Source organism: Mobula birostris, chromosome 6 (genome assembly GCF_030028105.1).
Source record: "Mobula birostris isolate sMobBir1 chromosome 6, sMobBir1.hap1, whole genome shotgun sequence".
Taxonomy (NCBI): Eukaryota; Metazoa; Chordata; class Chondrichthyes; order Myliobatiformes; family Myliobatidae; genus Mobula; species Mobula birostris.
Window position 1 is genome coordinate 1,468,705 of NC_092375.1, and position 14,924 is coordinate 1,483,628.

At 45.1% G+C, this 14,924-nt stretch overlaps 1 protein-coding gene across 1 annotated transcript in view; it reads right to left on the bottom strand.

Annotated features, from left to right (window-relative positions):
* The window catches only part of hsf2bp (heat shock transcription factor 2 binding protein), a 98,370-nt gene that overhangs the window by 48,843 nt on the left and 34,603 nt on the right, over positions 1–14,924 (bottom strand). Inside the window, exons 6-7 of the mRNA XM_072262174.1 lie at positions 7,968–8,071; positions 4,974–5,123 (exon numbers count right to left, since the gene is read on the bottom strand). Of these exons, the coding sequence (XP_072118275.1) occupies positions 4,974–5,123; positions 7,968–8,071 (254 nt within the window). The remainder of the gene's footprint in view (positions 1–4,973; positions 5,124–7,967; positions 8,072–14,924) is intronic.

A 14,924-nucleotide genomic window follows, 5' to 3' on the forward strand; every position in this document is an offset into this window, starting at 1 on the left:
TTATTGTTAAGTAGGGGACCATGCACAATCCTGATTTGATGGAGACAGATGTGAAAGCACAGTGGAAAATCTGGAAAACTTCTGAAATGCCCGCTTAGCTACCGCTGCTACTGTGTGGTAACCGGAATCTCCGGAGCTGAAGGCCCCGAAATCCTCGGCTTGCGTGTTTCAGCGGCCAGGGAGAGGTCGAAGGCGCTCGGCAAAGGATGGCGCTCAGGAGGCTGTATCGGAGGGAAGCTTGGATTTTTCAGACAGACGGACTCAGGGTCGGCTGCTTTCAAGATATCGGCAAGTTGACGGTGCCTGGAGGTTTAAGGCAGGGAGTTTCTCCCTTTTGCCGCCTGCTATCGGGGACATTTTTTACTGTGCCTATGGTCTGTTCTTTATCAAATTAGCGTATTGCTTTTCACTGCTGTAACTATATGTTATAATCATGTGGTTTCGACAGTGTTAGTCTTTGGTCTGTCTTGTTTTCTGTGATATCACTCCGGAGAAACATTGTATCATTTCTTAATTCATGTATGCATTTCTAAATGACAATAAAAGAGGACTGAGTGTTCTCATAATCTAATCTAAATCCACAATCAGCTCTTTCGTCTTACTGACGTTGAGTGCCAGGTTGTTGCTGCAACACCACTCCACTAGTTGGTACATCTCACTCCTGTTCGCCCTCTTGTCACCACCTGAGGTTCTACCAACAATGGTTGTATCATCAGCAAATTTATAGATGGTATTTGAGCTATGCCTAGCCACACAGTTCACTGCCAATTTAAACAATTTATGTGTTAAACATTGACAATAACTGTTTTGTATTCTAACAACATTGGAGGTGTGGGTCCTGGCCAAACCCAGCTACCTATCATAAATGACTCCATATTATGGGATTACTTACCTTACCATGTCAGAGGTGAATAGTACAAGAGGCTGGTTTAACTTGAGAGTGAGACTTTTTGTATTTTAACACAGTGAGAGATGTGGCGAGCTTTTCTATTTTCTCCTGTGGGAAAGCCACAATCCCACTGAACAATGGAACAGACTCGGTGGGCTGAGTGGCCTGTCCCTTCTCATGAATCTGTTATGTACCCCTAGGGTTAATATTTTCTGTGGACTGTCACTTTAAAATGTCGGGAGAATGAGACTGACTTTTGGACACTGTTTGAGCTGCTTGAGAGAAAGAGGTGGAGTTATTTGATGGACAATCGATGTTATGGTTTCTCTGCAGCTTGTTTTGAATATACAAGGACACACAGACACACACAGTTAGAGTTAAGATGGATTCGATCAATGAAAGACATCAGTGAGTCGGTCGCTGGTTTAATCTTTCAGTAGCCCGGAAAGGGGTGAGTTCAGATCGATCCAGAGTATTGATAAACGACTCTCACAAGTACTGCAACTAGAAGAAGTTTGCAGAGGGGAGAGGAAGGTTTGAAACAGAAGAAACCTAGTGATAAAGAGGTCACTGTTTGGACTCTCTCTTAAGTAGCCCGTAAGGGTGAGTTTGAGTTCCATTCGAATACGAAGGTGTGACTGTCACGTAGTTAATCCACAGGAGTGGGTTCTCTGGTGAGGGGAGTACCATTGTGAATACCACTTGTGTGCTACCCTTTGTCTGGGTGTGGTAGTTCACTGAAGAAAGGCACCCCTGTGGCAAATCACTGTTGGAGTTATTTCGTATGTCATGGAACTGGATAAGTGGCTATCATGTTGTCTGTTTGGGGTAACCTTGTGGAATCTACCAGTGTGTCGACCCTTGCCTGGGTGGTGGTTCCCTTGAAGAGGGTCCCCTTTGTGATTATTGGTGATAATCCATGCGTGGATTCTGTTGGAGTATCCTGTGGCCACCACTTTGAGATGTCCCGTAGCTGAATTCGGGTGTGGTACCACTCGTGTTGAAAGGATATTCATTGAAGATCACTGTCTGTGATATTACCGAAGTGTAACAACTTCGGAGATAAAACCTACAGCCCTTGTTATCTGGTATTGCTATCATGGAATCTGTGGAATATCGACGTAATTGCCTTCTCACAACATTCGCCTTTGGATTACAAACATCTCACATTAATTAACCTCAGTGGCGGCGCCAGAGATTTTTTCTTGCTGGTGCTACAGTGGGGATGAATTATTCAGTGATGGTGCTGAGGGATGTACCCTATGGTAATATGTATTCACAAGGCCAGACATGTGGTGTTCAAAGGTCAGTTTCAAGCACTATGTGCCGACTATAAATGCCTCTGTTGATTCACAAGCAACAGCAATTGATAGATCTAATATAGAAGTGAACTGTGACAGTGTCAACAGCATCGGAGACAACCCGGGCTACACAGAGCATAAACAAACAAACCAACAGAGCATCCGACCCACAGCACACAACGTGAATCACGCACAAATCCCGCAATCAGCGTCAAATGTGTGCTTTTCAACTGAAAAACACAACACTAACCCACAATGTCCACTGCTATTTACATTACATAGACAGAAAATGCCAAAAGATACACCGTTATTAAAGTCAAATAAGGCAAACAACAGATGCAAGGCTTTACCAGGAGTTGGACAAATCATACTCTGACCATGCAATACCTCAATTAATTCGGCTACTGAACTTAAAACAAAAATCAACATAATTACCGCTTGGAAGTCTAAGCAAAACCAGTAGGCTTAATAGCAGTAAATGTAATAGTTTAGGATTTGCAGGAAACATAAGGACTATGGGGTATCCACCACAAAATAATAATAATAATCAGCATTAGTCTTGGCCCAAATTTTTTAAAAATCAACTGCACTCACCATTGATGTTTTCAGAGAAGCACGATCCATCTGTTGTTGTGATTGGTGGCGAAAGCATCAATGATTTTATGGATGTCAAGTGCTTTGGTCCTCCAGCTGCTTATGGCCAACAAGGCCAAGTTGCTGTTCCGAGCATTACCGCTGCTATTCCTAAGGTAGTCTTTGAGGCGTCTGAGGCAAGAGAAACTCCATTTGCATGAGGCAGATGTCACAGGTAGAGTCAGTGATATGCAGATTAGTTTGTATAAATCTATAAATGCATCGTGGTACGGTCTCATTGGAGCTAGAAATTCCACTGTGTCATTCACTGTCTGTCCTTGCTAGAGACTCAACCACTGCTCTCATATACTCACGATTTTCTTGCATGTCCTATGCATGTCCTTTGTCAAGCATATTTCCCAATCTTGAACCGTCTTGTTTTCTCAATCTGAATTTGGCCCGCGCCTCCATAGCAAACTTATGAGCTGCACTTACACGGTGGGTTTTGAAAGCTGTTGTAGCTTTCCGCCAGTTGTAGTAACCGGTGACAGAGAAGGTCGACTCAGAATGGAACCCATGTCCTCCACACAGGAAATGCCTGCATGCGAAGCAGAACATAGTATCTTTCGTGATCGAATATTCCAGTCAGTCAAACCAGCCATGAATAAAACTCCTTTGCTGATTGCCAAACTGTTGCGAGCAGTGAAGGGTACTTTCTCAATGCTGGCCGACGGGGTCCTTCCTCAGGCTGCTGGCTAACATCGCTAACAGTATTCTCACTAGCACTAAGAGCAGCTTCATCCACATTCTCTTCCGAATCCCGCTCCATTTCTTGTTCCTCTACTTTGCCCTCACACTCCTTCGATGAAGTGCTGTTGTCCTCATCCCCACTTCCTTCTTTCTGCATGTCACTTTCAATTAAGACAGGCTCAGGTTGAGACACCACTGATTCCTCTGGATGAGGTCGTTTTCTTACCAAAAATCGATCTGGTTTTCACGCCAGCCAAAATAATGCACATGCCAGGCCCACGCTAGCTTGTAAAAGCACAATGTGTGTGTGTGGCATCTGTTAGTCTCGCGAGACCATGGATCTGCGCCTGGATGTATACTATCAATCCCTCGCGTGAGTGAGAGTGAGTGACATCACCACCTTAAGTGACCTTAGATCAGCTTAACTGATCTGAGGACAGCAACGGCAAGACACTGACAACGAACGAAGTGTAGAGTGGATCTGGCAGAGTTTATAACTTTATTGCTGCGTGGGTGCTATGGTAATTGGGGGCGCTGTTTCACTAGATCAACTGGAGAAACAAGTTGTGTTCAAAACTATACAGAGAAAGCAAAGTAGCTACAATTTGTATGTGAAATTTCAGTTAATTTCTTGGTAGCGCTACGCTGGTGCTATTGCAATTTCTGCTGGGGCTATAGCACCAGCTAGCACCACCTTAGCGCCGCCCCTGATTAACCTGAGCATTGAACTGAACTATCTTACATTCCATCATAAGACTGTATCACTTACCACCTAAGCTTGAAGAAGTTTGGGTTTTGTATTTCCACACCTATATATGCATAAACTTCGCTAATCTGTTTGATTTATCTGGTTATATATTACTGTTTTGCATAGTTACTAATAAAATAAACATCAGTTTACAGCTAAAGCAGACTCCAGGTGTGTTCCATTTCTGCTGGTTCTTAAACCTGTTACGGTGTATGTAACAAATCATAGATTTCAGATGTGGCCGCAGGGAAGAGGATGATAGAAAACTCCTATCAAGGCAGCTGACAAAATGGATAATCCTATCAGCAAACATCCTGCCGGAGGAACTCAGCGTGTCATGCTGTGTCTGTGAGGGAAAAGGAGTTTGGTGGGGGGATGTTGAGGGAACTGCTGATGTTTTAGGTAAAAAACCCTGCATTAGGTTCAGATGAATTGTCTCAATCCAAAAGTTCGATTGTCTATTTTCCTCTACAAATGTTGCCTGACCCAATGAATTCCTCCGACTCTATGTATGGCTGCACATTCTGGCACCAGCACTCTCTAGTGTCTACATTTTTCTAAACCCCATGCTTGGTTAAAGGTCTGTAGTCAACTCATCTCCAGATTTTAAAACCAGATTAAACTTAATCCATTAAAAATAGCAAATGTCGCTCCATTTCAATCAGTCAACCCTCAGCCACAGAAACTGTGTTTTCAGTTCAGTTCAACTTACGCCTCCGAGGATAAATTTAACAGACTCCTCATTGCTGGAGACTCTCCAGAGCAGTGTGCAGACTGCAGCCCCCATTTCAGTGCAGTATTCCGCTTGCTGCAGTAGTTGTTGCCTTGCTTCATTCAACTGCAAATTCGATGCCAACTTTTCCTTCAGAAGCAAAAACATAGAATGATGTTTCAACAGGAAATAACAAAATGGAACAGAGATACAGGCTTCGGCTACTCCTTCTGCTGATGGTCATCTTCTGAACCCCCGCCAGGAGATGGTCTTTAACCCTCCATTTATAATCACCAAGCAAAACCACAGATGGAGAGCTGATTGTCGGTACAGTGATAGTGAACTGGTTTATTACTGTCACGGGTACTGAGGCACAGCGAAAAACTGCCATCCATTCAGATAATTTCATCACATCACTGCATGGAGGTAGTACAAGGGAAATCAATAGCAGAGTGCAGAATAAAGTGTTAATTACAAAGTGCAGTGCAGATAGACAATAAGGTGAAAGGTGATAATGAGGTAGATTGTGAGGACAGGATCATTCAATTGTCCTATAAGAGCAAGATGGAAGCTGTCCTTCAGCCTGGTGGTATGTGCCTTCAGGCTTTTGTATCCTCTACCCAATAGGAAAGGGGAAAGGAGATCAAGTCTGGGGTGGGTGAGCTCTTTGATTACGTTGACTGTTTTACAAAGGCGGTGAGATGTGCAAACAGCATCCGTGGAGGAAGTTATGTTTCCATGATGTGCTGAGCTATTTACACTGAGGTTGGGTGAGACCAGAACTAGAAGTCATAGGTGAAAAGTGAAATGCTTAAGGAGAGGGCAGTGAAAGTGTGGAATGAGCTCACAGTGGAAGTCGTAGATGCAGGTTTGATTTAAACATTTAAGAGAAGCTTGGATATGTACATGGATGGGAGACTATGGCCTGGTGCAGGTTGATGGGATTAGGCAGAATAATACTTTGGTATGGACTAGATGGGCCAAAGGGCCTGTTTCTGTGCTATAGTGTCCTATGTTGCTGTCCACAATTCTCTGTAGTTTTTTGAGGTCATGGACTGTTCAGAAATTTGATGGTGCTGGGGAAGAAGCTTTTATGAATTGTTGAGTGTCTATTCCAAAACAGGTGCATGATTCCAGATTTATTTAATAAGCAAAATTCAAACTCAAATTACTCTGCTAGAACTTTAACATGTTTCCATATTACTTATTTGAGCCTCTGGGAATATGAGTGCAATCACATCACTACTACTTGCCCTAATTGAAACCTTTGGAGGGACGATACACAACGGGTGCTGCACCATCAGCAGAGCCTTACTCAAACAGGATGTTAAATGGCGATCCCCTTGGTTCAGCATGAAATCCATATCCCCATTTGAGATGCAGGTTCCAATCTACCACTGCTACCTCAACCAACGACACTGCACACACCACCTGCCAAAGAGAGGCTCCGCAACCTGCCTCCCACCAGGAATTAGTGTCGCACCATCAAACTCAGACACGAAAACTGACATCCCAGAGTAAGGGGAGATGGGAAGTCACATCCTAGAATAAGGGGAGATGGGGAGTCACATCCCAGAATAAGGGGAGATGGAGAGTCACATCCCAGAATAAGGGGAGATGGGGTGTCACATCCCAGAATAAGGGGAGATGGGAGAGTCACATTCCAGAATAAGGGGAGATGGGGTGTCACATCCCAGAATAAGGGGAGATGGGGGGGGGGGTCACATCCCAGAATAAGGGGAGATGGGAGAGTCACATCCCAGAATAAGGGGAGATGGGCAGTCACATCCCATAATAAGGAGAGATGGGGAGTCACATCCCACAGTAAGGGGAGATGGGGAGTCACATCCCAGAATAAGGGGAGATGGGCAGTCACATCCCAGAGTAAGGGGAGATGGGGGGTCACATCCCAGAGTAAGGGCAGATGGGTGTCACATCCCAGAATAAGGGGAGATGGGCAGTCACATCCCAGAGTAAGGGGAGATGGGGGGTCACATCCCAGAGTAAGGGCAGATGGGGTGTCACATCCCAGAATAAGGGGAGATGGGAGAGTCACATCCCAGAATAAGGGGAGATGGGAGAGTCACATCCCAGAATAAGGGGAGATGGGGGGGGGTCACATCCCAGAATAAGGGGAGATGGGAAAGTCACATCCCAGAATAAGGGGAGATGGGAGAGTCACATCCCAGAATAAGGGGAGATGGGAGAGTCACATCCCAGAATAAGGGGAGATGGGGGGGGGTCACATCCCAGAGTAAGGGGAGATGGAGGATCACATCCCAGAATAAGGGGAGATGGGGGATCACATCCCAGATTAAGGGGAGATGGGGGGGGTCACATCCCAGAATAAGGGGAGATGGGAGAGTTACATCCCAGAATAAGGGGAGATGGGGTGTCACATCCCAGAATAAGGGGAGATGGGAGAGTCACATCCCAGAATAAGGGGAGATGGGAGAGTCACATCCCAGAATAAGGGGAAATGGGGGGGTCACATCCTAGAATAAGGGGAGATGGGAGAGTCACATCCCAGAGTAAGGGCAGATGGGGTGTCACATCCCAGAATAAGGGGAGATGGGAGAGTCACATCCCAGAATAAGGGGAGATGGGAGAGTCACATCCCAGAATAAGGGGAAATGGGGAGTCACATCCCAGAATAAGGGGAGATGGGGGGTCACATCCCAGAATAAGGGGAGATGGGGGGTCACATCCCAGAATAAGGGGAGATGGGAGAGTCACATCCCAGAATAAGGGGAGATGGGAGAGTCACATCCCAGAATAAGGGCAGATGGGGAGTCACATCCCAGAATAAGGAGAGACGGGAGAGTCACATCCCAGAATAAGGGGAGATGAGGTCGTTAAATCCCAGAGTAAGAGGAGATGAGGTAGTTAAATCCCAGAGTAAGAGGAGATTGTGGACTCATATCTCAGGGTAAAGGGAAATTGGGAAGTCACATCCCTGAGAAACAGTAGATGGGGGAAGAGTTGATGCTTTACCTCTCGTTCCTTTTGACAGTCTTCCTGAGCAGTTTTCAGCCTCGCCTTAAAATGATCACAATCTAGTTGGAGCTGTTCATTCTCTTGTTCTGTTTTCTCCAATGCTGTAGTGCAGAAACAGGGTGAGTGTAAAGAGAATTCATAATTCCAACACTGGGCTAGGTACTGCATATCAGAGAATGACCAGTTATGTTGTAAACAAAACAAAAGAGCTGATTTTGGATTACAGGAGGAATGGAGACAGGCTTGGCCCGATCAACATCAATATGTCTGCAGTTGAGGGGTGAATATTTTCACGTTCCTTGGTATACACATCACTAAAGATCTCACCTGGACTGTACGGCAAACAAAAAGCACAACTTCGTCTCTTACTCCTCAGGCAACTGAAGTTCGGCATGAGCCCCCAGATCCTCAAGACCTTCTACAGGGGCACCATTGAGAGCATACTGACTGGCTGTATCACCACCTGGTACGGGAACTGCACCAACCTTGATCGCTGGGCACTACAGAGAGTAGTACGAACAGCTCAAAGCATCTGTGGATTTGAATTTCCCTCCATTGAGGACATTTAGAGCACCAGGTGCAGAAACAAGGCCTGGAAGATCATCGGGGTCACGAGTCACCTCAACCATAAACAGTTTCAGCTGCTTCCATCTGGCAAACGGTACCACAGCATTAAAGCCAGGACTCATGGGCTACGGGACAGCTTCTTTCTACAACTGAATTGAATTGAGTTGACTTTATTACTTACATTCTTCATATACATGAGGAGTAAAATCTTTATGTTACATCTCCGTCTAAAGGTACAATGTACAATTTATAGTAATTTATGATAAATAGTATGTACAAACAGGACAGTCAATATAACATAGAAATACGAATGTGTCAGCATGAATTAATCAGTCTGATGGCCTGGTGGAAGCCTGTTGGTCCTGACTTTTATGCTGTGGTACCATTTCCTGGATGGGAGCAGCTGGAACAGTTTATGGTTGGGGTGACTCACGTCCCCAGTGATCCTTCGGGCCCTTTTTACACACCTGTAAATGTCCTGAATAGTGGGAATGTCTAATAAGCCATTAGACTTACAAATTCACATGTCTGTACATTGCAACAGAGTCACAACGCAAAGATTTTTACTCCCTCATGTTGTGGGATAGATGTAAGATTTAAGTAAATTCAATTCAAACAGTGGTTTTGCTAAAATTAATGATCTGTTGTCACTCATACCCAAAGGTACACACTTAATGAGCTTTTGGAGACTATGGGCCAGGAGCCGGTAGACAGGATTAATTTAGATAACACAAGGGCATGGGAGACTACAGGCCAGGAGCTGTCAGATAGGATTAATTCTGATGACATAGGGGCATGGGAGACTGTGGGCCAGATATCGTCAGATCGGATTAATTCTGATGACACAAGGGCATGGGAGGCTATGGGCCAGATATCGTTAGGTGGGATTAATTCCTATGACACAAGATGGGCTGAATGTCCTGCTTCCATTCTGTATGGCTCCACAGTTCTGACAGAGACCTTCATGAGTTCATTCAAAAACTGCAGTGGGGACAAGACTGTTCGCTCTAAGCAAGGTGCAATTGTCTAACGGCCAGACAAATTCATGTGACTGATGCTAGTTAGAAACTTCTTGGCAACTGTCTCCTGTCTTAGTGAAGTGGCATAATGTCCAAAACAAACATAGGGAATCCCAGCTATTTTCTTGATTAGTTTTGTTCTCTAAGAGTTGTCCCAAATAACCAGCTGCCCCAATTAACCAATGGCTCAATTAACTGGAATCTGCTGTACCTCTCAGCCCAAAGTCAGCGGTAAGGATGTAATTTCAAAGGAGAGGATTAATCACTGCTTGGAAAGCCATAGATAAATCAAAGATGGTCACAATAGCTTTGATGGGCTTGGGGGGGGGGGGGGGGAGGGGGGAGGGGGGAGGAAGATCTGTCTGACCAACTTGTTTGTATTTTTCAACAGTTAACAAAATATACTGGAGGGCAGTGTGGTTAATATAGTCTACATGGATTTCAGGAAGTCTTAGTGAGGTGGGAAACTGGGTCCAAAATTGGTTTGGTGAGGGGAGGCAGAGGAGAGCTGGTGATTGGAAGCCTGTGTGTGACCAGTGCAGTGTACACAGTGATTGGTTCTGGCAACCATGCTGTTTGTCATAAACACTAATAACTTGGTAATGAATACTAGATCTAGTATTAGGTAATGAACTGGGTCAGGTCACAGATCTCTCAGTGGGTAAGCATCTGGGGGACAGTGACCACCGCTTCCTGGCCTTTAGCATTATCATGGAAAAGGATTGAATCAGAGAGGACAGGATAATTTTTAACTGGGGAAGGGCAAATTATGAGGCTATAAGGCTAGAACTTGCGGGTGTGAATTGGGATGATGCTTTTGCAGGGAAATGTACTATGGACATATGGTCGATGTTTAGGGATCTCTTGCAGGATGTTAGGGATAAATTTGTCCCGGTGAGGAAGATAAAGAATGGTTGGGTGAAGGAACCATGGATGACAAGTGAGGTGGAGAATCTAGTCAGGTGGAAGAAGGCAGCATACATGAGGTTTAGGAAGCGTCAGATGAGTCTATTGAGGAATATAGGGTAGCAAGAAAGGAGCATAAGAAGGAGCTGAGGAGAGCAAAAAGGGGGAATGAGAAGACCTTGGCGAGTAGGGTAAAGGAAAACCCCAAGGCATTCTTCAATTATGTGAAGAACAAAAGGATGACAGGAGTGAAGGAAGGACTGATTAGAGATAAAGGTGGGAAGATGTGCCTGGAGGCTGCGGAAGTGAGCGAGGTCCTCAATGAATACTTCTCTTCGGTATTCACTAATGAGAGGGAACTTGATGATGGTGAGGACAATATGAGTGAGGTTGATGTTCTGGAGCATGTTGATATTAAGGGAGAGGAGGTGTTGGAGTTGTTAAAATACATTAGGACAGATAAGTCCCTGGGGCCTGACGGAATATTCCCCAGGCTGCTTCACGAGGCGAGGGAAGAGATTGCTGAGCCTCTGGCTAGGATCTTTATGTCGTTGTCCACGGGAATGGTACCAGAGGATTGGAGGAGGGTGAATGTTGACCCCTTGTTCAAAAAAGGTAGTAGAGTAATTATAGACCAGTGAGCCTTACATCTGTGGTGGGAAAGCTGTTGGAAAAGATTCTTAGAGATAGGATCTATGGGCATTTGGAGAATCATGGTCTGATCAGGAACAGTCAGCATGGCTTTGTGAAGGGCAGATCATGTCTAACAAGCCTGATGGAGTTCTTTGAGGAGATGACCAGGCATATAGATGAGGGTAGTGCAGTGGATGTGATCTGCATGGATTTCAGTAAGGAATTTGACAAAGTTCCACACGGTAGGCTTATTCAGAAAGTCAGAAGGCATGGGATCCAGGGAAGTTTGGCCAGGTGGATTCAGAATTGGCTTGCCTGCAGAAAGCAGAGGGTCATGGTGGAGGGAGTACATTTGGATTGGAGGGTTGTGATTAGTGGTGTCCCACAAGGATCTGTTCTGGGACCTCTACTTTTCGTGATTTTTATTAATGACCTGGATGTGGGGGTAGAAGGGTGGGTTGACAAGTCTGCAGATGACACAAAGGTTGGTGGTGTTGTAGATAGTGTACAGGATTGCCAAAGATTGCAGAAAGACATTGATAGGATGCAGAAGTGGGCTGAGAAGTGGCAGATGGAGTTCAACCCGAAGAAGTGTGAAGTGGTACACTTTGGAAGGACAAATTCCAAGGCAGAGTACAAAGTAAATGGCAGGATACTTGGTAGTGTGGAGGAGCAGAGGGATCTGGAGGTACATGTCCACAGATCCCTGAAAGTTGCCTCACAGGTAGATAGGGTAGTTAAGAAAGCTTATGGGGTGTTAGTTTTCATAAGTTGAGGGATAGAGTTTAAGGGTCGTGAGGTAATGATGCAGCTCTATAAAAGCAACACACATCAAAGTTGCTGGTGAATGCAGCAGGCCAGGCAGCATCTCTAGGAAGAGGTACAGTCGATGTTTCAGGCCGAGACCCTTCGTCAGGACTAACTGAAGAAAGAGCTAGTAACAGATTTAAAAGTGGGAGGGGGAGGGGGAGATCCAAAATGATAGGAGAAGACAGGAGGGGGAGGGATGGAGCCAAGAGCTGGACAGGTGATTGGCAAAAGAGGTATGAGAGGATCATGGGACAGGAGGCTCAGGGAGAAGGAAAAGGGGGAGGGGGGGAAAAACCAGAGGATGGGCGAGGGGTATAGTCAGAGGGACAGAGGGAGAAAAAGGAGAGAGAGAGAGAGAGAGAGAGGAAGAATGTGTGTATATAAATAACGGATGGGGTATGAGGGGGAGGTGGGGCATTAGTGGAAGTTAGAGAAGTCAATGTTCATGCCATCAGGTTGGAGGCTACCCAGACGGAATATAAGGTGTTGTTCCTCCAACCTGAGTGTGGCTTCATCTTTACAGTAGAGGTGGCCATGGATAGACATGTCAGAATGGGAATGGGATGTGGAATTAAAATGTGTGGCCACTGGGAGATCCTGCTTTCTCTGGCGGACAGAGTGTAGGTGTTCAGCAAAACGATCTCCCACTCTGCGTCAGGCCTCGCCAATATACAGAAGGCCACATCGGGAGCACCGGACGCAGTATATCACCCCAGCCGACTCACAGGTGAAGTGTTGCCTCACCTGGAAGGACTGTCTGGGGCCTGAATGGTGGTAAGGGAAGAAATGTAAGGGCATGTGTAGCACTTGTTCCGCTTACAAGGATAAGTGCCAGGAGGGAGATCAGCGGGGAGGGATGGGGGGGACGAATGGACAAGAGAGTCGCGTAGGGAGCGATCCTTGCGGAAAGCAAAGAGGCGGGGGAGGGAAAGCTCTATAAAACTCTGGTTAGGCCACACTTGGAGTACTGTGTCCAGTTCTGGTCGCCTCACTATAGGAAGGATGTGGGAGCATTGAAAAGGGTACAGAGGAGATTTACCAGGATGCTGCCTGGTTTAGAGAGTATGCATTATGATCAGAGATTAAGGAAGCTAGGGCTTCACTCTTTGGAGAGGAGGAGGATGAGAGGAGACATGATAGAGGTATACAAGATATTAAGAGGAATGGATAGAGTGGACAACCAGTGCCTCTTCCCCAGGGCACCACTGCTCCATACAAGAGAACATGGCTTCAAGGCAGGGGTGGGAAGTTCAAGTGTCTTTACTGATGCTTTGCTGCACGCTTGAGTGCTCGGTGGAGGGCGCCGATACTTTTTAGCGGGTGAGGGAGAAGGTGGTTATTGTCTTGCTGCTGCTTGTACGTGGGAGGGAGGAGCTGGGGGGTGCTTTGGGGTTCTAACGTTTAACTGTCATTCATTCTTTGGGGCACCCCTCTGTTTTCGTGGATGTTTGTAAAGAAAAAGAATTTCAGGATGTATATTGTATACACTTCTCCTTCTCTGATATTAAATGTACGTATTGAACCTATTGAGGTTATAGCCTTCACAACAAGAAGATCTGTGTCCAGGAGAAATAATATCTTGCTCAACAGGGTTTTGTGAGACCATAACTGCAGCTTTGGTGCTCTTATCTAAGACAGAATTTACCTGCCATTGAGGGAATGCAGCAAAAGTTCATCAGTCTAATTTCTGGGATGGCAAAATTGCAACATGAGGCTACATTAAGTCACCTAGGTTTGTGTTCATTAAAAGTTTAAGAATGAAAAGGGATCTAATCAAAATTCTGAGTGGGCATGACAGAATGGATGAGGAAGCTGTTTCCTTGAAGGGGATATCTAGAACAAGGGATTAGTCACAGAAAGATTGATCTCGGAAAAGATTAAAAGGATCTGTACTGTCCTGTTTTCTAATCCTTAACATGAATTCATGACAATCTTGGTTCATTAATAAATAACAACTCATCAAGGTCAAGCATTTCACTGAGAACTGAGTGTGTAGAAGTGCGGTTGTATCACAGCCTGGTATGGAAACACCATTGCCCAGGAATGGTAAAGGCTACAGAAAATGGTGATCACAGCCCAGTTCACCATAGGTAAAGCCTTCTCCGCCATTGAGCACATTTACAAGGAGCACAAGAAAGCAATATCCATAATCAAAGACACACACCATTTAGGACATGCTCTCTTCTCGCTTCTACCATCAGACAGGACATACAGGAGCCTTAAGTCCCACAGCAGCAGGTTCAAGAAAAGTTACTACCCTTTAACCATCAGGCTCCTGAACCAGTATGGATAACTTCACTCACCACTACTCTGAACTGATTCAATAACCTATAGACTCATTTTCAAGGACTCTTTACAACTCATATTCTCAGTATTATTTTTTATTTGCACAGCTGGTCTCCTTTTGCACATTGGCTGTTTGTCAGTCTTTGTTTTTGATTAATTTTTGTAAAATTCTATTGTATTTCCTATGTTGTAAGTGCCTGCAAGAGAATAAATTTCAGGGTAGTACATAGGGACTTTATGAATGGCTGCAAGAGAATGAATCTAAGAATAGTACATAGGAACTTTATAAATGCCTGCAAGATATATCAGCTAGTTCAGTGGTGTCGCAGCAACACTTTGCACCAAACGTCAGTAAAATCAAAGAGCTGATTATGGACTTCAGAAAGGGTAAGATGAGGGAACACAAACCAATCTTCATAGAGGGATCAGAAGTTGAGTGAGTGAGCAGTTTCAAGTTCCAAGGTGTCAATATTTCTGAGGATCTAACCCGGTTCCAATGTATTGATGCAGCTATAAAAGAGGCAAGACAGCGGCTTTTGAGGAGTCAGGAGCTTGAGGAGATTTGGTTTGTCATCTAAAACACTCAAAAACTTCTACAAATGTACGATGGACAGCATTCTAACAGGCTGCATCACTGTCTGGTCTGGGAGGGAGGGGCTACTGCACAGGATCAAAGTAAGCTGTAGAGAGTTGTAAAATTAGTGAACGTCATCATGGGCACTAGCCTCCAAAG